The sequence below is a fragment of the Filicampus tigris genome, chromosome 5, assembly GCF_054856515.1.
Source record: "Filicampus tigris isolate MCC_2025a chromosome 5, RoL_Ftig_1.0, whole genome shotgun sequence".
NCBI lineage: Eukaryota > Metazoa > Chordata > Actinopteri > Syngnathiformes > Syngnathidae > Filicampus > Filicampus tigris.
In genome coordinates this window covers 4,976,478-5,001,051 of record NC_141221.1, presented here as the reverse complement: position 1 = coordinate 5,001,051, position 24,574 = coordinate 4,976,478, and the positions used below count along the sequence as shown (strand labels likewise).

Sequence of the window (24,574 nt, the reverse complement as noted above, 5' to 3'; positions counted from 1 at the left end):
GATCACGTGGCTCGATGAAATGCGCAGACGGAAACTCGGCGGCGGTTAAGCGATGCCCAGCTCTGCTAAACACTACGCCAAAACCAGTGCAATCCATAACAGCTCGCGAAACCGATTTACAATCGCCAGTTCGTGTGGTCATTGCAGCACACGACACACACGCCCACACGTTTACACGCGCACGCACGCACGCGCACGCACACTCAGAAAAGTGCTGATGAATCATAGTTGATCACGTTCACATTTTATTTCTGACCTCTTCTTGACTCTTTGCTTCTGCAAACAAACAAAAAAACAAACAAAAACAAATTTTCATTTGTTTTACAATCAGACACACAACACACACACTGTTAAGACGCTCATGAGTGAAAACAAAATGCATGTTAAAAAAAAAAAAAAAGGATGGAGAGGTTTTTGATGGAGGGAGAAAATGGTGAGAGGGTTGGTATAATCAAATTGTAAGAAGGAACACAGTAGCAAAGCATTAGTGCGGCTGAATAATGCAATAACTTAAAAACCGTACACACCCACACACACGCGCACGCACGCACCTCGGCACTCCAATGCTCCGATGCCTAATATACATACACGCAGGTTGCATCCCAGAAACAATACTCCATTAATATCTCAAGTGGGGGAAAAAAAAAAGCATGTTCACAGTCTATAGCTAGACTCTCAATACATAACAGCACCATCTTACACACACACACGCCGACGCACGCACGCACACACACACGTATGCATGTATTCGTAAGTATATATATGTGGATACAGTGGGTAAATATAAAGGTACAAACATCATGAATGTGTTCTATGCGGCTTCTGGTCCATTTAAGCTCAATATTTACTGCTGCATGTTGTGTGTACACTGCAATGTCGTGGTGAACATTCAACATTTGTGTCATATAAACACGTTTTTTTTTTGGGGGGGTAGGTATACGGCACAAGGGCAAACAGTGGAAACCTTGAAAGGAGAACCTCATATTCATTGGTGTTTCACAGCAGCTTTTCTCCAAAGCAAAGAGGGGAAAGAGATTTAATCCGTGCCAGGGTCAAACTGTGGCCGTCAGTGAATATTTAATATTTATATTTAATATTTAACGCGGCCAGTGTTATATGTCATATGTTGTAATGTAAAAGTGAAAAAGACTCGCTAAACTTTAACAGTAAATGACAACGGCAAAACCTCTTTTTTTTTTGCAGTCATACGAGTGAAAAAAAAAAGTTAAGCAGAGTGTACCTTTGCTTTTAGCAAGTAAGAAAAAAAAAAAATTAAAAACTTCGGAATTCTATTGAAAACATTTTATTTTAAGGATTAAAAAAAAAAAAAAGATGTGACAGAAACAATTTTCAAAAATGGCTTGAAATGTGAGAACAAAAATATGATGGACAGAAGCAATGAATAATTTGAAACATTTTGACCTGAATAAATTATTTTAAAAAATATTTTAAATATCATTATGTCAAAATTTGTATTTTTACAAATAAGTATACAGAAATTATGATTAGAAAAAATATGTTGAAGCAAAAAAATAAAAAATGATCTGCACAATTTTTAAAATTGATTTGAAAAATGAGAATTCCGAGGATTTGAAAAATGCCGTGAAAAAACACGATTCTCAAAAAATTCTTTAAAAAATTCTGACAAGAAATTAGAATTTGAAAAATTCCAACTTGAAAGAAGGAACATATTGATGTCAAAATTGGGCTGTGAAAACATGCTAAAATGATTGTATGAATTGTGGGGGAATACAGTATTTTATTACTTGTTTTATTATTTATAATAGCATGGCCTTTTTCTATTTCGATTTGAACCTTTTTATATAAGTCACTGCGGATTCAATTGTGTGAGTGAACGTGAGCGACAACGGTTTTCAGTCTATATGTGTGCCCTGCCCTGGGATAGACTCCAGCTCCCCTAAACAGAGTAAGAACTCGAGAATATGAATGGATGACTTATTACGTAACAGAAAGTAGTAATTCCATTCCTACTCAAATTTGTTTTTTTCTTTTGTTAAATGTTAAACCTCCAGAATTGTGCGCCCCAAATGACCAGCTATTGACAATAAATGACTGCCTGGTTAAGCGCCCTGATCTGAGATCTCACATGAGGTGTTGCAAGATGGCACGGAAATGTAAAATTTCCCCCAAAAAAACAACATTTCTGGTGGAATTTTGAATTTTACAACTTAAGAGGCGCTCCACTTTCGAGGTTCCACTGTATGTGCAATGCACTTAAAAGTGGGGCGGAGGGATGCTTTGCGAGGCCAAGCGTAGTCAAGCGTCCTTCTACACGGGGGCCACTTGAGTTCAGTAGTGAGGTTTCAACCACAGTTCATGTTAAGACAGGAAGTGCGGAGTAAACAAGTTAAAGTGCAGGGTGAGCGTGAGAAGGCAGGTGTCTTGGTTTTGAGGGAGGGAGGGAGGGAGGGAGGAAGGGACTAGCCTGGGTAGCTTCTGTGTCAAGATGGAGGCCCGTGTGAGCCTCCGATGCCACCCCAGAGTCATTATGGACGGAAATTCATGAGGAATTCCAAGAAGTCATCTATGGTGACTGCTCCCGTTTGTAGGGGGAATTGTCTGAAGTGTTGCACCAAACAGCAGGTCAAACGGACCCGCGGATGCCAGAACGCCTCGGTTGCGGTTGAGGTTTATGCTGTGGCCGGCTTTCAGGCTGGATTTACACTACATGGGTCAAGCGAGGGCAATGTGAGGTGTGTAAGCTGTGTTCATCAGCGAGTTCAATAGTACGGTAAAATGTGCATCTAATGCTGGACTTGAAATGTAACCTTATTCATTGTGTGTAATTTTCAGCTTTATGTACTATTTAGTATAGTGATGGGCAACTGTTGGCCCACGGGTGGTCCCTTGATTGATTAATTCAAAAAAATAAAAAGTCCAGAAAACACTGAGATACAGTAATGAAACATTTTCCACAAAAAAGGGGTGTACGTGTAAAGGAAAAAAATCCCAGGAAAAAAAAAAGAAATGGAAAAACACATAATATTTATAAATAATTTAAAAAGAAAAAAAATCGGAGGATACTTGCAGGTGCCGAACCGCAAATACTGTATGCATTGACTGTGGTTTTAAGTTGCAATATCCCCATTGACCAGTAGATGGTAGACATGACTTAGTTGTGCTTACCCTGGGTTTTATACTGCACTGTACTGCAACTTGAGTAGTCTGAATATTTTTTTGCATATTTGGAATGATATGGACGACAAACATAGTAGCTCAATATTACAATTTTGAGTGAGTTGATTTTTGTCACAAAATGTTGGTTTCTTATTCAGTAATTTTGTGTCGCTGTTGAATGGTAATTTTTATGCAATGGTATTTTTATTGCACTGGAATTTTTGATTTTTTTACAGTAAGTGGTTATTTTGTTATTTGATTCAAAACCTTCATTGTGCGAATGCTAGGTATTTTTATGATCTAAAATATTATATTTTATTTATCTATAAAATGAAAAAATGAGACCAAGAAAAATCATTTCGTTGTGAATGCGGGGTGAGACCAATTAGGAACGCTTGGTAGAGACCAAGGAGTTTACCTGTATTTAGTCAGTGTTTGTAACATTTAACATTTGTATTATATTTATTATCGTTGTCGCTTATGTGCATTTTCGTAAACCATTAAAGTTAAACGTAGTAAAATTATCATATATGCAGTGTAAATCCAGCCTTTGAGAGAGAGAGACGGTAAGTGTTTAGAATGGAAGATGTGAGTGTGGTTACCTCCATTGTTTTTGGAATTGAAACTAAAAAAAAAGAAAAAAAAAAAAAAAAACAATAAATAAATTAAAAAAGATTTTTAAAAATCAGTCATTGGCTGTTGGTGGTGACAGGCTCAGGTTTCCAAGCGTCGTGATTGTTCTCGGGGTCTGAGAGCCTCTCCGGAACTTCACCGGCGTCTGCGGCGGCGGTGGCGGTGGTGGTGATGGCGGAGGCGGCGGCCTCCAGGTCCACCTCGGCGTCCTCGTCGTTGCTCTCGGCGCTGTAATCCACCGCCTCCAGGAAGGACGGCTCATCCTCGTCCATAACGTAGGTGGTGGGGCAGCTGCTGCAGGGCCGCACAAAAACACATGCGCCGTCATCAAAACTATGAGTTTAACCATGCGGTATTTCCCAGTCTTGATTGAAACAAGACCCATATTTAAAAAACAAAAATGTCATAAAAGGTATACACAGTGGTACAGTACGTGGGCTTACGTGACCAATCTCGCCACTCAATTTACTCTACAGTATATGAAATCGATTCCCCCCATTGAAATGAACTGAAATGCAAAAACAATACACTTTTTTGCTGTATCTGCCATCAAATGAAAGAGTTTTTTTTTTCTGCCTGTCACGGTGTCATTGGCATGGATAGCAGAACAAAAATACACTAAATGCGGGAAATACATTATTTTCAAAAACAAAAAAACATGGACGGTGGACTGCAAATGGCCCACTGGGCTAAATTTGGACACCACTGTTTAGCACATTATTCATCCCTCCATCCATCATCTGATGTGCTTATCCTCACAGTTCAAATGTATTTTAGTCATTGAGCAGTGCATATAAAAGCCCATTAGGGACAAAAAGTGCATTAGTTACGTTCTTTGTGCAGCAGCTATTCATGCTAAATTACTATATCCTTATTAAAAAGTGCAGTTCTTTCTTCTAATTTTTCAGACTAAAAGTTGCATGTTTTTTCATAGTCTGGCTGGTTTTATGACTTAGACATAGATGTGACTTATATAGTCAAATAAGAGCTCGCGCTTGCACCCAAAAACCACGTTCCCTGATTGTGTTGATGGCAACAAACGAGTTCCAATTGGGTTCAAAACGTCTGCTTCAATCTACGGATACATTTTTCTTTTTAGTTTAAAATGGCTGAATTGAACTAGTATCCCACGTCGCATTGTGACCGAAGGTAGAATCCTGGTCGGTTACTGCGTCTTTTGGTGCTCTGGCGGATGTCGCATGCTAAATTAGCAAGCTAACTGGGGAGACGGTCCCTTCATTTGTTGCCGTGAGAGGCGGCAGCAAACTAACACCATAGGTCACACGCTAGTTGCTACGACTCATTTTTCTTCTTCTATTTCTTCAATTACTTTATTTTGGCTGTTGGCAAATACTTTTAGTGCATTTACCGCTACCTTCTGAAATGGAGTGTGTGCGACAATACCGAATGATTTGCTCTGATTCAAATCCTCCAATTTCTGATCGAGGCTTTTCCAAGTATCAAGCAGAAGTATTAAATCTTTTGTAAAATCAATTTCTCCCCCAAAATGCGACTTAAACAGTTTTTCATCGTCATGTGGCATTTTTGGACTCGTGCGATTTATGCTCCAGTGCGACTTATAGTCCGAAAAACCCGGTAATATAACATGCAAGACTTCAAAAGATATTTTTGGATTACCTAAGTCCCTGTTATTTTGTCTTCAAACAGAAGGCTAAAAAGGCACTACATACTATTAAATGGCCCCATAAGCTTTTAAATGCATACAATTTGAATATGTTTATCCATTGTGACAAAAAACGATATATGGTAATTTGGAATCAAAATGGCTAGCCAAGGACGCCTCCTTCTTTCTTTCCCCGTGGGTCCCAATGCTTAAACGCCTGCTGCATCTTTTGAGGTTTTAGTGGCTTTAGTGGCCTTTTAATGGTGTTAATGGTCTGAAATGCGATCCCGGGGGGGTCGGGGGGGGGGGGGTGCAGTCTATCACGGGGCCGCCACTCCAGTGTTGTGCCGGTACAAGTGGGAGGGAGACATACAAATGGCGTACTGTAAATGTGTGCAGCGTAATGGTGATGAGAGTTGCGAGTGAACAGGAAATGTCCCTTTTCTTTGGGTTCCAATAGCTCTTTCCTCCATTCTACACTACACACATCGTTTACATCCGCGCGCGCGCGCCGCGCACACATAACTGACCGTATCTTGCCTTTTACAAACTGGCAGACGCTCCCAATGGCCATAATATCATTGCAACGACGACCTATTAAATGCTAAGTGCTAGCATTTCGGTCTGCCTGCCTGAGAGCATCCAATCGCCGGGGAGAGAACACTGCGAGTCCCTTAATGATCAAAGGCATCAATGATGAATGAACGCCTATCAATATGAGAGCAGAGGAGAGGGAGAAGGCCAGATGAAGATGCTCATGGGAGGGTGGTGCTGGTGGGTGAGCATTAAGTGGTTTGGAGAATAAAGCCATCAACTGACTTAACAGAGACAGCAAACATCCAAATGATTACGTAAACAAATAGCTTGTTGTTACAATTTGTCGTCTGTTGAAAGAGAGTGGCAAAGGTTGGGTACAGTACAGGTGAAAGTTGATGTCTGCTTCACCGTTAGTTAGTTTGTTTGTTTGTTGTCCTTTTGTTCACAATGACTCTTGTGAAAAGTGATATTAAAAGTGTCGGTTGGAATGTATGAGTTGGTTTGAGACGCATATGACTGCTTGGTTGGTCCTAAAATGATGACCTTTTTCTCAAAACGTTACAACATATCTTCAGAAATGTCTGTACAATCAAAAGCATTATTGACAAAAAAAATGCTTGTTCTTTTGTAATATTACTTTGTTTTCCTCGGCAATTATTAATTATATAGATCAGATAATGGATGGAAATTAAAACGTAGTTTTCTGAAGATTCTGGATTTAGTTCTCAAAGAAATCATATTTTGGTCAGGTGAAATGTTCTAGAATTCCTAGTTCCTAGTGTTCCTAGAATTATGAATACGTCCACATAAAATGATGTCCTTTTTTTTCATCCTACTTTTTATAAAATTACAATTTTATCCACATTGGATGATGGCCTTTTTTCTCAAATATTACAGCTTTGGTTGTCCTAATATTACTGCTGTGTTCACATAAAATTACAATATTCAAATTGACTTCATTTGTTGTAAAAAAAACATTTTTTTTCATCTAATATTTCTATCCATCCATCCATTATCTGTACCGCTTCTCCTCACAAGGGTCGCGGGGCGTGCTGGAGCCTATCCCAGCTGTCTTCGGGTAGTAGGCGGGGGACACCCTGAACTGGTTGCCAGCCAATCACAGGGCACACAGAGACAAACATCCGCACTCACAATCACACCTAGGGGCAATTTAGAGTATCCAATCAACTTACCATGCATGTTTTTTTTGGAATGTGGGAGGAAACCGGAGTGCCCGGAGAAAAGACACTGGGAGAACATGCAAACTCCACACAGGGAGGCCGGAGACGGGATCGAACCCACGACCTCTGAACTGTGAGGCGGACGTGCTAACCAGTCGACCACCGTGCCGCCATCTAATATTTCTAATATTTCTAATATGTCTAATTCGTCCTAAAATTATGACTATTAACATAGAAAGTCTTTTTTTTGGGCAGTGATTTTTTTTTTTCTCTGAATATTCCAACTTTATTTGCTGTAAAATTCAGATTTTATTCACTTAAAAAAGCAACTTCTTTCCAATAGTATTACAACTTGATGTGCCTTAAATTTACGTCTATATTTACATGCGAATTTGATTTATTGTATATTTCAACATTATTTGTCCTATGATTCCTACTTTATTCACGAAGAATTACAATTTGTTTTCTTTTTTTTATAAATTATGCACAATCGTTAACCATGGGGCCTTGGTGGCGTCGTTGAGGACTACCCGTATACCGAGTACTACCTCTGAGCACTACAATGCGTGTGTGTTTACGCGGTCCTATCAGGACATGTGCTTTTTTTTTTTTTTTTCCCAAGAATATAATACTTTTCAAATAGTCACCCAAAACAAGATTCTCTCCGATTGTATTCAGAAACTTTGACCATATCAAATCTTGTTTCCTTTTTTTTCACCTTTATAAGCGATCAGCTCGCTTATATGTCCTTTGAGTGTCATTTCTAACCTGACTACTTTCGGCTGTGTCCCAATGAGGTCGCTCTCCAGGTCCAGCAGGTGCTGATGGCTGTGGATCCCCGTCATTCGCTTGAGCCTCAGAAGGGCCACACAGAACTGAGCTCCCATCTCTTCCAGTTCCCTGGTGCCAATTTGAAACCCCTGCGCACATGTACATTCATGATAACATCAATTTCACGCAAAGATAACCTGTCACACAACTACTTGGACGTAAACTGACTTGAATTTGGCGCTGTGCTTCAATGCTAGGAACGACCAACCCGAGGAAAGGTTTTGCTGTCAATACATCTTCATTGCTGTAATCCCATTACAGGAAGTGCAAACTCATGTGTATTGTTGTGAGTCCTTGAAGTCTCAATAGTGAAGTGGTCACACACATACAGTACACGCACAGTCAACCACACACGTTCACAGAGCACTTTTTGTTCCTTCCCTGCATGAAGGCCAATGCTGGGCCAGATTCGTGTGCTCCTTCACATTTCAGGGTTCAACATTAATGGTGGCCCGGTGGCCACAGTGCCAGTTCGCCATTGTGTTGGGCCACTACCCAGCTTCAGACACCGGCCAGTCCAAATTTCTGAGTCACGGTCGCCGACAAAGGCCTAAAAGTGCATAAAATTCTTTTATCACCCTGACGATCAGGATGCTGCGATGACGCAATGACAAAACGTAACGAGCACACACTTGACCGGGTCAAGGGGCATAAATCGGAGTGATCCTCACGATGCTAGCTTCGGCTAGACGATTTCACCAGCTTGAATTGATTAATCCAAGTGGCAGCGGCACTACAGAAGAGAACGACAAAGGCAGCAATGCAAAATGATGCACCAGATTATTATGTGCAGTAATATGTGGACAATAACTGTGTGCTAACGAGAACTGAATTCATCATTGAAGTTGTAGGACAACGTGCACCAACAGCAAGACTTATCGTAACACTTGTCAGAATACGGCATAAGACCAGGCTAGCTGAAGCGTAGCTAATGGTAAGTGATATTTTTAATCATTTGTTTTTATTTGTTTCTTTGCCAATCCTTCAACATTGGTTTTAACACGAAAACGGTCAGTGGCACTAAAAAGTTTGGGGACTGTTGCTTTTATATTCAACAATATACATCTATATGTTGTGCTTTGTTCAATTGTCATTGCTAAGTATGTAATTCAATCATTGTGTAATTGATGAATTCTTTGAAGCATTAATAATAAATTGGACATTTGCAATGCCTTAATTGTATTATGGTCATGGCCATTTATTTATCATTATTGTAATTATACAGAATGAAGACACTAAAAATGAAATAGTTAGTAGCCAACTCACAACTTGGCTGATCCGGCCACCACTTAAAAAGTTTGAATGTCGGGCCGTGCACATGGACAAATGCTTTGAACAACGTGGGTACTTTTCAATTCCCAAAGCTTTCCTTCACAACAGTTCCTCTGTCGTCAAGCAAGGTTGTTGATTAAAGAGAGCGGTCAATGCAAAAAAGGGACTGCAGCACCACCTGCTGGAAACTGCCCTCTTAGTCAGAGGTTGTCCATCAGAAAAATGAGTGGCATGTACAATTACAATTTTATCTTTTTCTAGTAGTACCATGTTGCTAATATAAAATTATGACTTTTTTCATTGAAGCATTGAAAGTTTCATTGTTGTTAAAATTGTAGCTTCATTCACATAAAATTTATTTCTCATAATACTGCAACTTTATTTGCCCTAAGTTACAATTTATTATTTTAAAATGTATTTCTCCACACAACACACCAAATTTATTTGTCTTAAAATTACTATTTTATTCACACAAAAGATTTTCAAGTACATTTTCTTATAATTTCACAAATTAAAATTAACATCTAAAATCATGACGTTCACATGAAATTTTGTCTTTTGTCTCCTTTGTAAAAAAAATAGCAATTTATTTCTTGTAATATCATGACTTTGTTTGTCCTAATATTAAGATTCTAGTCTTATATAAAATAAAGTATTTTTTTCACCCAATATCGCACATTTACTAACTAAAATTACAACTTTATTGACATAAAATTACAATTTTTTTCTCAAGACTTTTTTCTCGTAATAAAAACTCAAGAATATGTTCAATGCAAGCCACTAGTTGAAACAGGGCATATGTTTGATATCTGATAATTGCTTTGGGGAAAAGTGTTAATCCACTGAGGGCGGCCATTTTGTCTTCTGTTGACTGAAAATGACACCCCAACTGCTCACAACGACCAATCAGATTCAGAAAACAGGTCAGTCGTGATTGGTCGTTGTGAGCAGTTGTGATGTCATTTTCAGTTGACAGAGGACAAAATGGCCGCCCCCAGAGATGGCTAAAAACAAGTGCATTTTGCTGCTTTACATATATTCCGCAAACGCAAAATGAATCAGAATGCCGTGTTTCAACTAGTTGGCCTGCTGGGAACATATTCTTGAAAAAAACAGGTTTGGGTTGACTTCCGCTTTAAAATTGATTTTCACACAAAATGTTGCCTTTTGTCTCATCATTTTCTAACTGCTTCACAGAAAAGAAGCAGAGCATTCAATTAAAAAAGCTAATGATAAACGAAATTAAACTTGGCATGGTCTCGCAGCTGTGCGTCAAAATGAGGTCACAAGACGTTACCTTATATTTGCCCTGGTCGCATCCGCAGACGGTGCTCTCCATAGTGTAGCTGCGCCGCACGCCGATCTCCCGCCACACCACCACGCGCGCCGTCGACTCCTTGGAGCGCTCCACCACGAAACTACAGCTGGCCATGCTGAAGGCCGGCGCGATCTGGGAGAGGATCTTTGGGAGGGCCTGAAAATATCGGAAAAATGAGAAGCAGAACATTGAGTGTGTGTGTTTAAGTCTGTGTGTGATTTGAGATGCGCTCACCCTGTATGCTAGGTCCTCGTCAAAGTCACTGGACGCCGCGCTGATGTTGGACTGCCATATTGTTTCCTTCAAACTGCAGCCATACATGAAGACGTTCTTCTTTCTGGAATGGCCGTGGTAGTCGCAGAAAACCTGAGCGCACGCGCACATGTGACCACACATGACATCACAACTTACACAACCAATCCCTACATCAACGATGTGGTACCGGTGTGTACCAGTGGTGCTCGTTGCGTGTGTGCAAGGTACTGCAGCAGACTCTTGGTGTGGTAGATGGTCGGGTGCAGCTCAGGATCGGGGTTCTGCCACTGGCGATTCAAATCTTCCCCGCTCAGAGAACAACGATGACTAGGGCCAAAATAAAAGCACAACTTTTAAAAGCCACCGGTCTAGTCCAAGCCCCCATTCCGCACACCTCCACACTCACTTTCCATTGACGACCCCGTCAGGGTTGAGCATGGGCACGATCTTGAAGATGTAGGACTCCCTCAAGGTGGCCGCCAGCAGGCTCGTGCCCATCAGAAACTCCAGCGTCCCTTTCATCACCCAGCTGGCATTGGTTTCCCCAGGGTGCACTCTGGCCGACAGGAAGATCAGTGGACGATTTCCTGTAGAGAGGGGAGATCTTTTTTTTTTCTTTTTAACAATTTCTCAAATGTAAACCTTTTTTTCCCCCCACGAGAATAAAGTTGCAATTTTTGGAGGATAAAAGCCTGAATTCTATGTGAGTAAACTCTGAATTTTAGGTCAAGAGTTCTAATAAGCGAAAGGTCAGAGTCTTTGTAACATGGGATACAGGGCAAATACAGTCATAATATTATGCATGCAAAAAAGGTTGTAATTCTATATGAATAAAATTCAGACAGACATTGCGTACATTTTACGTAAAGTCAAAAAAAGCTCATTGGGACATGTCATACTAAAAACAATCAATGCAATTTTACATTAACACAGTTGTAATTTTAGTACGAATAAAGTTGTGATATTATAATGAAATGTGAATCATTTCAAGAGAGCAATATTACATGGCGCGATCGCCTGACTCACTGAACTGGCAGATGTGATCGCTGGAGTTCGACTCTGGCATAGCGGTGACGGTGAGGAGCGGGCAGTTGTTTCCCCCCAGCGTCTCGCACAGGACATCCTGTCGCAGGTAAATCTCGGGTGCCTTCATTGCCTCTAGCTTTGACAAGTGCATCTGACAACAAATTGGCATTTCACGTCAGAAAAATTCAGTCCACAACGGGCGATCTGTAGTTATACCTTAAGAGAGGAATATGTGTACGGGTAGTGATAGGAAAAGTAGCAGACGTCATCCTTGTGGCTGAAGGTGGTGCTGAAGGTCATTGTGTAGTAGGACTTCCCTTTCTGACCGCCAGTTGCGATGGAACTTCTGGCAAAATGGTTCCTGGGAGGGGGGAGGCAAATAGAAGCCTTAACAACTGTATATATGGATATGCCATGAAAATTGCAATTTTAGCACAAATAAAAGCATGGTACTGTAACATAAAAAAAAAAAAAAAAAGTCATCTCATCTGAACGGAGGTGCATATCATAAGAGAAAAAAAAAACTGAGTATCGGGAGGAAAAACGTTTGCAATTTTGAAAGTTTCTAATTTGTGCTCAAAGGACAGTTTCAATATTACAAGAAAAAAATATATATATATATATATATATTTTTTTTTTTAAGAAGAAAGTCGTAATTTCAGGGGAAATGCAGTCATAATATTTAACAAAAATGTAATTGGGCTCTCTTGAAAAGTGATGATTTTGGAGGTACAGTAATTCCTCCCAACGCCAGCGATATTCTTGTTCTATATGAATCCGACCTACTTATAGTAACAGATGTCTGTTCCCGTTCTGACCCAGCGAGGCCTGCCACTGATGGCTTCCTGAACCGAGTAAATCAGCGGCTGCATGCCTAAACAGGCGCACAAACACACACACACACACACACACACAAACATTAACATACACGTACACAAACCAGCGGTGCTTTGAGATACAAGTGACTCGACTTCGGAGTCTTTATAACGCCAGTGAACTCAACCCAACCCACTTCACAACAAGCAGCAGTTTGGCAGAAAATTCTTCCAAAAAGAGGCTTCAAGCTGTTGAGTGACAACCATAGATGAAGTTTACTGTCAAACTAAATATATAATGCAACAAAGAGAATGACATATCGTGTATTTGAAACAACCACATACCTTAGTATAGTCCGTTTAGCTAAGTGCTAAAAAAAATATGCAAAATACCATAGATGGGCTAACTATGTTAGAATCCTTTAAGCCATGGACATTTGAACATAAATGGAGGAGCAACAAAGGTAGACAGACGATATTGCAATACTAACAGGTATATACGTATTCTTTATCCACTGGGAAGAACGACTAATATTTCCATGTAGATCTGTGTGTGTATCATACTACCACTGATGGCTAAGATTTTTTATTCTTTCCATTTATTTATGTCATTAGTTTTTTTTTTTTTAATCAAATGCAACACTATAGTGCTGTTTTTCCCATGGAAAAAAACACTACAAAATGTTTTATTGTTTTTTTTGTTGGAGGCTAGAACACATTCGTGGCATTTTCACTCATTTCAACGGGGAAACATGATTTGAGATGCGAATGTTTGGAGTTAGGAGTGTGGTACATGGAACAAATTAAAGCTTTATTTCAAGGCACCACTGTATATATATATATATATATATTTAGTAATTGAACTTTATTTCATGACGAGCAAGGTGAAGTAAGCAATCTCACCATAGTTGAACTGACTGTTGGACTTCTCACAGTTGATGATGTTAAAGCGGTACATGGCTCCCATGCGCATGCCGCTCACCTCAAAGTAGAACCACTGGTGGTGGTGGTTGCTGTTGATGTCCGAGTTCAGAATCAGGTCGTATTCGTACCTGCGCACAATATCTCCAACATGTAACCGACTGAACAGAGCACCTTGGCGTCACAGTAACAGATTTGCACGCTTACTTCCTGATCTGAATGGCCTTCCGGAGGTTGCCGGACTCAAACTGAGAGTTGAATCGCAGTGACTCGCCACCGCTTTCAATCAGAGGACAGCTTAAAAAAAATATAATAATAATAAATAAATAAGATTGACTATATTCCAAATATCAACGGTATGATGAAAAAATAAAAACTCACCCGGGCAAGTCGAGGTCGTAAACAACTTTATCCATGATGTCGTTTGGGTGAATCAACCGCTCGATATCCTGGAATATCTTAGACCTGCATGGTTACATGAACACATTTAGAATATATATTCTGTCTCGGCAAATTAATATATTTCGGATATTTGGGGGGGGTAACCTAAATTGCATTTTTTTGCTGATAAACTCACATATTCACTGGTTTTGTGCTCAGGCTAATTTAGATATTGCTTTAATGCCCTCTTGGTGCCTTGGTGGAACTATGTTGATATGAAGGGCGAAGTTCGTTATGTCATGCCAGAGCCTTGTCTAATAGAAAACAGTTGCTTTGTTGCAATACTGTGGCATCTACCAGCAATCGCAAACCTTTTCAGGGGGACATCAACATACAGCAGGGCTCTGTCCCTATCACAGTATGTCAAATGGTTTCAACAAACCAACCAGAATGGATTGTGTTTGACTTTTTTTAATTTGCTATTAATTATATACAAATAGTTGGGACCCCGGAGTGGCTGCCTACCCATCAAGTGTGAAATTAAACATGTAAATGATTTGCTGTATGCGCCACAGGCAACGATCCTGCACACTAATTGACAAAAGTGATTTCACGGCTTGGTCATGAAATCCTGCCGCCAGGGGTGGAAATATGATCCGTGGGGTTTTTGTGTGTGCTATCAATGTGCACTCTCTTTAAGACTTGACAAGTAGCCACCCACTAGCTCCGTCCCTAGACTCCTGAAAGTAGAAATCTGAAATTTACAGGCGGCCATGCTAACCCCCTTAAAGTTGCCTATAGATGCCACAAGACAGTGGAAAAAACGCACAATATCACTTCAACATAGTTCCTTGATTTTAAAATGCCACAGAAGACTTTTATTGCGTCCTAAGCACAAAAACAGTGAATTAGTGATTTTTTTTTTTCAGTGATTAACTCAGCGTTTCACTGTATTCTGCACTGGCCGAGCAGTAGAGGATGTCGTGCGAGCAGTGGTACATTTTCATGAAACGGGACCGCAGCCTCAAAACAGGTTAATTTCAGCAAGACAAAAAAATAGTACATTATATATTTGAATCCCTGGCATATTTTGATGAAAGCATGTTATAGACATGTTATTAAGATGCCAGGCAACGGGTTCAAATTGTATACAAAATATAGGGCTAGTCCTCATTTGGGTCGTGGGTAAGATGGAGGCTATAACAGAATTCACACTCACATGAATGACACACGCCTTCGATGAAACTGACATGCCTGTTTTTAAAATGTGGGGGGAGGACTCGGAGAGGGAGCGGCCCAAGCCGAGACCTGAACCCAAAACCTCTCAACTACCATGCAGGCGTGCTAACCATTACGTTGCTGTTCTATCCTGGACAGCATCATTTGTATTCAAACTGTCAAATGGATTTCACCAACTGCGTTTACTCACCTCTGTACCCCGTACAACCTCTCCAGGAGGGGCTCCCTATACGTGGGGGCCACGTGTCCAAAGTAGTCCGGGTAGGCCACCTCGGTGTAGCACGGCACAGACTTTGTCCCCTTCACCATCTCCACGTAAAGGTCCAGGTCATGCAGCGGGAGAAGCTGAGCTGTGTCGGGCACCTCCAGAACGGCCCCTTCGCCCCCTTCATCCTCTGCGCCCTCTGAGCCGCAGTCCGAACCTCCTCCCGCTCCTGCTAAACAGCGAATGGCGATGCCCTCCAAAAGCAGGGGGGGCTGCGTGGCCTTCGGTGCGCTGACCGGAGTTTCTTTCTGTTTGACGCCCATCTCGCCTGCATTTAAGGAGACGCATTTGGTCGCCTGTGAGAGTTTCTGCTCCACTGGTTGATTATGCGCCTCTGCGTTTTTGTTGAGGCCCTTGGCAAAATTGCTGGCGTCCAGCTGTAAAGGATGAAGAGTGGGAGTGGGAACAGAAGAGCCGCAGACATCCTGAGCAGCCTGCGCGGTGACGTGATTCGGGGACAGCACCTGAGCTGCGGGCACAACGATGGGCTGAGCGGGTTGGGCCGGTGAAGATGTAGTAGTGGATTCAAAGTTGAATCCCTAGAGTGGAGAAACATGTGGAAAATATTATTCTCATGTGAACACGCCGCAATGTTGTCCTCCCTCCTCTGTGTTCCATGTTCTAGGAAGCTACTGAATGTGACTTATTACTTCTGTACAGTTTGCCAACGGTTCTTTGGTCTTCACAACATTTCTCCATCACAAAAAACAAAGAAAATACTACTTTAATTTCAAAAATTATTTTTAAAAAATCGTTCAGCCCTACCTGGAAGTCTTGAGACAACTCCACAAAAAATTTCTCATAGACTCTCAACTCTTCATAAGGTCGGCTCGGGATCTTCTGGGGGTGTAGTTTGTTTATATCCTTTTCAATGTCCTCGTTCTGTTTAAAAGGATATACAGAACAGTATGTGGCATTTGCATACGTAGAGGCAAGAAAAGAAACAAGTGCAAGAGTTACCAGGGAGCCACAATCCTTCTCATCTTCCTCGTTCTCCGTATCGTTCTCCGTGTCTGCCTCCGTGTCCTCGTTATCGTCACTGTCATCCACCACGTCGTCCACTGGTGGGACACACATGCACAGGCACATCAATTATTACCCTTAAAACTGGCATATCCTGCATGTTTCTCTGGAGGAATATGATTCTTGCGAGGGATTACCAGGAAGTCTCAAAACACAAAGCGTGCAGCCATGATCAAATGATTTTTTTTGTTGTTTTTTTTTGAAGAAAGAACAACATTTCTTCAAGAACATAATGGTGATGACTAAAGGCCCTGATAGACCAAACCGACGTCGGAGGTCGTGAAGCGTCTGGATGCGGTTACGCATGTTGAATCGGCGTCGCCAGTCGTGACATTTGGTCACTCTGATTGGCTGTTAGCTAGCAAATCAGCGCTCGGAGCACCAACGGGAAGTGACAAAAGGCGGAAAAACAGTGAGCACGCCTCCGCTGCCTTAATCTTCTTACAAGTACAAAAGCGAGGGTTGACAATGTAAGTATTTCACAATACCGTGTCAAGAAAGTGACGGTTTACTTCACGTGGGAGTTCATCGTGAGCGAAGAATATAGCTGAATGTATTGTTTACGTTTTTATAATCCGCCCCCGGCCAACAGCTTCCCGGTTGGATTTTTCTAACCATGAGAAATGGTGACTACCGCCGCCGATGGTATTACATCTCATGCATGTGCGGAAGGTACTTTAATGGTCAGCGTCGGTGTCTGTCGTTGCGGTGTATTTTTCCAGCGCGACGTGCCGACAGCCAGCCGGACGCCACAGGGGGTAAGCGTCTGTCACTGTTGGCCAGCGTCTTTTTGGTCTATCTAGGCCTTAACATGACCGTGTAACAGTAGAGAAATGATGATGTCACTGTCCTCCTCAACTAATTGATACCAAGTGCAATTTGGATTCTGCTGAGCTATTTTACTAGCCACATGCTTGATTGACTGAACTTCGTGAATCAGTGGTGTCCTTGACCAGGGCACTTCCATACAAGGGGTGTTCATAGAACAGGCACAAGAAGTATGCAGACTTGCATTCAAAGCAGTAACACTCCAGTGGCGTCCCAATACTTTTGTTGACTATTATGTGTCGATTACAGCTGTGCACGGTTTCATTTTATGTGGTTCACTTTTTTTTACAATAGCATGACAAGTAAGGACAAGAAATAAGATGCAACACGGTCACCTTAGTATTTTTATTTTGATCTTATATTATTAACAGTGGTTGAGTAAGTGACACTTAAATGTGAATTAGCCTCCCTGTTAAAGTGTTTTAAAACCAGAAAATATTTTCTATAAAATTAGTTTCTACTTTTTCTGCTGACCTTATTTTTTATCATCCATCCATCCATCCATTATCTATACCGCTTATCCTCACAAAGGTCGCGGGCGTGCTGGAGCCTATCCTAGTTGTCAACGGGCAGTAGGCGGGGTACACACCGAATTGATTGCCAGCCAATCGCAGGGCACACAGAGGGAAACGAACATTAACACTCACAGTCGCACCAAAGTGCAATTTTAGAGTGTTCAACCAACCTACCATGCATGTTTTTGGGAATGTGGGAGGAAACCGGAGTACCCGGGGAAAACCCACGCGGGCACGGGGAGAACATGCAAACTCCACACAGGGAGGCCGGGGCCGGAATCAAACCCACGACCTCTGCACTGTGAGGCGGACGTGCTAACGAGTCGACCACTGCGCCGCCTTTTTTTCCTCTTTTATTATGCAGATTACATGTACACACACACGCTCTCACATACACACATTAAACACTTATTGGGTCAATTCAGAATAATTCTGGTGTGACAAAAAAAATCTAAACAGCTGAGTTGAAAAAATTGCATGTTTAGTTCATAAATGTTTCATGATGGAGAACGTTTTTGAGCCTGAAGCAGATTCATTCGACCTACGTTATTTCCAATGGGAAAAACTGTTCAGTTCAACTTGATGTCTGCAGCCACAAAACTGCATACAAGGAGTCTTGGGGAGAGGACAAGCGATATTATAGTGAAATGTTTTATGCTATATTTACATGTGAGGAAATGATGATGAAACAAGCATTATATGATGCATGTATAATGCTAGCTTAGCGATGACTCATGCAAGCACGGTGAACGGCAAATGTTATTCTCTGCTTGTCTTGAATAGTCTTACCCTTTTTTAAGGGCTCGCTGCAGAGCTGTGCATGTGTTCTTCCTGGAAGTGTAGTAGCAGTGTGTGAGAAACATTACTTTTGTGTGTGCGAGCATGCGTCCATGACTTTAACTGTTGAAATCAATGCGGAGCCACCCTGACGTGACGGGTTTTTTTGTGCGCATGTTTTCTCACCTTCGGGAGGTTGGCTGTAGAGCTGTGCGACCGGCCCTGAAGCCAGCACGTGCTCCAGCTGGTAATGGAAAGCCGACTTGATGGTAGGCAGAGGCAGGCGGTTTTTCGGGAAGCACTTCCTCATGATGAGACTTGAGGCATTGACAAGAGGATCCAAGGTGCGCACCGAGAGACACTCCTGGAAAAACACCACGGTGGGAATGACACAACTCATTAAAGGGGGCATTTCAGTACGAGCGTAAACTGCACGATAACCTTTAAAGGTCAACTTCGTTTGCACTCTAACCTTATGAATGCACTTTACATTCAACCAATACATTTCCAAGAATGTTTACTCCTCTGCCTTTCTGTGACTCTTCCGGTCTCTCCGGATCGCTAATGCAACCTGCCAGGCGCTGGTTCACTACGAGCGGTCTGAAACTCGAGCGGTGCGTAAATGTGCCGTTTGCTTATTCAGAGTACACCGAAAAACACCAGGTGGGCATTTTACTCAAATTTGCCGGTCCGTCAATCGTCATCCGTCTGCAGCCCGGGTGCCCATCCGCCGTCCATCTATTTGTCAAGCCCGACCACACTGTAATCGTCTATCGGTCAATCCGTCTATTATTTTCACCGCGCTTCCGTCTATTACCCTCCAAACCCCACCGCGGCTAACGGACTCAACGGCGCGCCACCTGATACACGTCACGACGCTAGCAACGATTGCTAAGGGGGTCAAACCTGCGCGTAGCAGTCATGCTAACCGCATGTAAAGAGTCTACGGATGAGATGTCTACTGGGGTAAACCTACTAATTCTGTCCGAGAATGATGTCCCTGGAGTCAAATTCACTGGTATAGATGTTGAAGAACATACTAACGTTCAATTGAGGAGATGCCTTGAGTGTAGAGGGAAAAGGGAAAAAGAGCCAACTTGATCCAGAGGTAAATTTTTATCGACACCATTTGTTTTTTCCCAAAACATTGTCCTACGCGACTGACAGTGGCATTCTCCAGTTTCAACAATCAACTATCCTTGAACACAATATGCCTTATCTTTCATATCTGTCTTAGCGATCGCTAATTCTACTCAGGCGCAACCAACAACCCTCGCCATATTAATAACAACTCTCAATTCTATCAATAATTTTACCCTTCCCCCTTACTAAGGCTGTTTCCTGATGTGTCAGTAACATCTGGAGGAGAGATCATACTGAGATCCAACAAAACGTTTGCTGCATCGAGATCGGTGTTTGCAGAGTCCACCACTTTAATTCTTTTTGTCGCGGAAGTGCTTGCCTCGGCGTCGGTGCTTTTCTTTTGCGGCTGATAACACGTTCAATCCGCAACCATAAACCAAAACGCTTTACAAATCTCCTGAAAAACTCCACTAAGCCCTACTGATAACTTTTCATACATCTCACAGCATATCACGATTGATGTGTAATGCTAAACTAAAATAAACAGGCGGTCGACAAGACAGGTCCAAACAACAGCAGCGGAGACATTTGAACATTTTTCTCGTCATTCACTGTCGTCACACGCCAAGCAAAAAAAGAAAAGAAACGACCGAAATGGCTTACCTCTTTAATGCAGGCAGTGGCCGGCAAGGGATCGGGATTGTCATCTGTAACACCATATGGCCCCCAATGAAATGTTTACTACATATGAAGGTAAAAGGCTTCACCTTGCTGGCATTAAACTGGTCTTTTGGACGTCTGCACAAGTTGACCCATCGTTCACATTTATTCCTCTGAGTTTTTGGCTTCGGGAAAGCAATAAAGAATACATCCTTCATATGTGGACGGTCGTAGCGTCTGGAGTCGTTTCTGCAAGTTCCATAGCAGCAGTGTTTATTCGGCACGTTTTTTTTTTTTTCGGAGTTAAACGGGCAGAAAACAAGCAGTACTAAAAGGAGATGTCTGTAAGCGCGCTTCTTCAGTATGTTGTCCACCTTCCGGTTCACGATGTGACGTTACTCCGTCTAAAAATAGTACTTGTGCGGTATGCAATATGTCCCCTTTTAGGACTCCTTACTTATCCAACATGTCTGACTTAAATTAGGACCCATGAGCTGACCAAAAACATGCCTTGATGTAAAATGCACGAATACAGCAAACGAAACAATAATCATCTATGTCAGGTTACAGGCGATAGATGATTACATAGACAGTCAAAAGTGCACTTCCGCCTATGCTTAGTCCGTCTTTTTTTTCTTTTCTTTTTTTTTTTCGAAACTTTCCCGTCCATCGTTTTATCGCCCGCAAAATGAGTGTCGGTCACAGATGGACAGACGGATCGGTCCATCAGAGAGACGGAATGCCCACCTCTGCCTAAAACTTTTTGGGGGTACTGTAGCTTGTAGGTAACGGTGTGTGCTGGCAATCATTCAACGCTGTCACTCACACTGGAAGAGTTGTACAGAATGCGCATGCCGTCGGCTTTAGTGAACGCCCGCCTGCCCAGCTTGATGTTGGTGACATTGCGCAGACAGCCCAGCAGCCCCTTGCGGATCACCGTATGGCGATGCCACGTGTCATTGCGGTGCCAGTCCAAGTAGAGAGCGAGCAGGGTGGGAATGTAGCCGCCATCCACCGCCCGCCGAGCATTTGTCTCTGGATGGAGGATGAGAGGATACAATCAAGTACAGTGCCATGAAAAAACATTTGCCCCCTCCCTGATTTCAGATTTTGCTTTTTGCCTGTTTTTCACACACAAAGTTTCAGATCATCAAGACAATTTTAGCATCTCACAAAGACAACCCAAGTTAAGACAAAATGCAGATGCTAAATGATGGTTTTTATTAAGATGAAAAAAAATCCAACCAATTTGTCCTCAGGAGAAAAGTAATTGTTAAAGAATACAATACAATTTTATTTATATAGCGCATTTCATAACAGCAAGGGCTGTAACAAAGCACTTGACAACACAATAAATAAAACAAAAACAATAAAAGGCTGTGGTACATGTATTAATAATTATAGACATAAATAAATAAAGACAATAAATTGACATAAAACACTATACACAAGTGACGCCGGAAAAGAGCTGAAAAATTCAGGTCTGATCAAAAGCCAGAGAAAAGAAATGTGTCTTGAACTGGGTTTTAAAAAATGGACAGAGAGGGGGCTTGCCTAACAACCATCCATCCATCCATTATCTGTACCGCTTCTCCTCACAAGGGTCGCGGGGCGTGCTGGAGCCTATCCCAGCTGTCTTTGGGCAGTAGGCGGGGGACACCCTGAACTGGTTGCCAGCCAATCGCAGGGCACACAGAGACAAACATCCGCACTCACAATCACACCTAGGGGCAATTTAGAGTATCCAATCAACTTACCATGCATGTTTTTGGAATGTGGGAGGAAACCGGAGTGCCCGGAGAAAACCCACGCAGGCACGGGGAGAACATGCAAACTCCACACAGGGAGGCCGGAGCCGGGATCGAACCCACGACCTCTGAACTGTGAGGCGGACGTGCTAACCAGTCGACCACCGTGCCGCCCTGCCTAACAACCAATGGGAGGTCATTCCAGAGGGAAGGACCGGCGACAGAAAAGGCTCGATCCCCTCTGAGGATCCGTTTGGTCCTCGGCACCTCGAGAACCCCGAAGGCCTCACTGGCCTCAGTTAAGGTCATGCCTCATCCATTAGAAAGACATTTGGCAAAATTGGCATCCATGCAAAATCATGATTTAAAAGTGCATTTTGAATAGACGTAGGTTGTCTTTTAAAATTGTCTTGATGATCCAAAACATGCAAGTGTGACCATTCAAAAAAAAAAAATCATCTGAAATGAGGAAGGGAGTGAAGAATTTTTCAAGGCACTGTAAGATCACAGCAATTTTTGTTTGGAATTTGATGTTACTCGGCATGATGGACTTGTTAGCTGCCTACACGGCCTGACTGTAGTAATCAAACAGCAAGAGGACTGATTTGAAATGTAAAAAAAAACATCGGCATTTTAGTCTCACTTCCACCCCCCTCTGTCTGCTTATCGATTCTTTTAAATGACCATGGTTTTATTTTGGTTTAATTGCTGTTGATTCTTTGTCTTGGTATCCGCACACAGTTTGGATTCTTACTTGCCACATCAAATTTGAAGCATCTGTGATGATCCCTCTTAATTATCAATCGAGGAAATTGTTATGAAAGCCCACCCCAGTCCAGAACAGCTGTCTTGCTACAAAGGCGTCAAACCACTGCACCCGGTTTAATCAATACTCACTGGATTTGAGCAGGGCAACGAGTGCACCCACAGCGACCCTACAGAGTCAAACACAGAGAAGATAATTACAAATACAGACACTTGGTTGCTTCGACTACTTAATGAGACACTATACATTTTTTTCACAGTTTTATGCTGTTCTGTCGGTGCAAATCAAGAGCACAGTTTTTGTTACCATGACAACCGTGGGAGGAGCTAGAGTGTTGGGACGAAGCAAGCTTTTGTGGAGTTCGAGACTCCTCCCAGAACAATAAATGTCCTGTGTCCAGACTGCAAGTGAAAAGTACTTTTGCGAAACCACCAACTGGCTAATTTTAACCATTAAAGCTAGCGCCCATATAGATTTTGTTTGCATTTTCCTTCATGACTACACTGTCCAATTACAATGTCATTTATTGTAGCTGATTCGTGCATGTGGTGCATGCAAACACAAATATCCCACGGCACAATGTCGACAACATAGCTGAATATTTGAAGTATGTGTAAGCTAAAAATGTGTATTAACTGACACAAATGTGTGTAACATTGAAGCACTGACATGGGCTTGGGAGAAACTCGGTGTAGGGGCTGGTATTATATAAATGGCTCATTTACAGACACAACTTTTGGAAATAGACAACAAGACATTCGGTTGTTTGGTTTCAGTCGGTTGCCTTGCACATACGTACTTGATCAAGCTCGTGTTCTTCTTGCTGTACGGTGCCACAATCTTGAACATCAGCTCAACAGCTCCGCTTTTGCCCAGGGATATGGCATTCACAACTTCACAGAGTACAAGTAAAAAACAAATACCATACAAAATGTTTGTTTTTTTTCTTGGGAGAATGAATGACGATTGATTGGTAGGGTTTGTTTGTGACTGACTTACTGTTGGCCGAGTACACCCGAAGAACTTGCAAGCAGGGCAGCAGCAGCTTGACATTTTGGAGGTTCTTCCTGATCAGGTTTATTGTGACGTTCAGAGCGCCAGACAGACGCGCCTTCACGCCCAACTTCCTGTCTATACACACACACACACACACACAAAGGCTTAGTGGTCAGCAATGCCGTGCCTATTTCTTGTGCCATGTACAGGTTGCCCGTAATATCGTGGTACACCTAGCACAGCCCCGCTACATTGCAGATTTTTTTTTTTTTTTTTTTTTGTGCGACATATCAACTTGTCTATTGCAGAAATCCCCTCTTTACAGCAGAAACCTGCAGTTTTCATCGATCGTTTTTACAGGATTTTACAGTACAGTATGCTTGCTAAGTGTAATGCCCTCACATGTTGGAAAGGAGAGATAAATTTATCAATACAATTTTTCAGTACAATGAGCACACTGAAGCAGGAGATGCTGTCGGCCACAGCTCACACTAGGGCTGCGCAATTAATCAGAATTCAATTACAATTACGATTAATTAAACTCCGCGATTACAAAACTGGCATAATCGCGCACTATGTTTGTTTGCACAAGGAAACCATACTTGAATTTATACATTTGCGCCTTCTTTTTATTTTATAATAACTCACTTCATAAATGTTGTTTCGTCCAAATGGAACTTCTTACATTCACGTGTCTTTAAACATTTTCTTGTTTCGTACCCAAAAATGATCGTTTGAATGA

General features: G+C 42.0%; 1 protein-coding gene across 4 annotated transcripts in view; it reads right to left on the bottom strand.

Moving 5' to 3' along the window:
* Window positions 1–222: 222 nt before the first annotated feature.
* The window catches only part of agtpbp1 (ATP/GTP binding carboxypeptidase 1), a 37,047-nt gene continuing 12,695 nt past the window's right edge, over window positions 223–24,574 (bottom strand). For 2 of the 4 annotated variants that reach the window (XM_086030584.1, XM_086030585.1), the window contains 21 exons: window positions 23,836–23,967; window positions 23,636–23,729; window positions 22,968–23,005; window positions 21,149–21,357; window positions 18,766–18,943; window positions 18,592–18,633; window positions 16,397–16,497; window positions 16,202–16,318; window positions 15,362–15,975; window positions 13,933–14,016; window positions 13,759–13,848; window positions 13,534–13,682; window positions 12,602–12,689; window positions 12,032–12,176; window positions 11,816–11,966; window positions 11,196–11,376; window positions 10,987–11,116; window positions 10,769–10,900; window positions 10,514–10,690; window positions 7,882–8,033; window positions 223–4,065 (listed from right to left, as the gene is read on the bottom strand). In XM_086030584.1, the coding sequence (XP_085886710.1) occupies window positions 3,828–4,065; window positions 7,882–8,033; window positions 10,514–10,690; window positions 10,769–10,900; window positions 10,987–11,116; window positions 11,196–11,376; window positions 11,816–11,966; window positions 12,032–12,176; window positions 12,602–12,689; window positions 13,534–13,682; window positions 13,759–13,848; window positions 13,933–14,016; window positions 15,362–15,975; window positions 16,202–16,318; window positions 16,397–16,497; window positions 18,592–18,633; window positions 18,766–18,943; window positions 21,149–21,357; window positions 22,968–23,005; window positions 23,636–23,729; window positions 23,836–23,967 (3,242 nt within the window). In that variant the 3' untranslated portion in view covers window positions 223–3,827. The remainder of the gene's footprint in view (window positions 4,066–7,881; window positions 8,034–10,513; window positions 10,691–10,768; window positions 10,901–10,986; window positions 11,117–11,195; window positions 11,377–11,815; window positions 11,967–12,031; window positions 12,177–12,601; window positions 12,690–13,533; window positions 13,683–13,758; window positions 13,849–13,932; window positions 14,017–15,361; window positions 15,976–16,201; window positions 16,319–16,396; window positions 16,498–18,591; window positions 18,634–18,765; window positions 18,944–21,148; window positions 21,358–22,967; window positions 23,006–23,635; window positions 23,730–23,835; window positions 23,968–24,574) is intronic. The other 2 variants (XM_086030587.1, XM_086030586.1) reach the window with 2 other exon arrangements.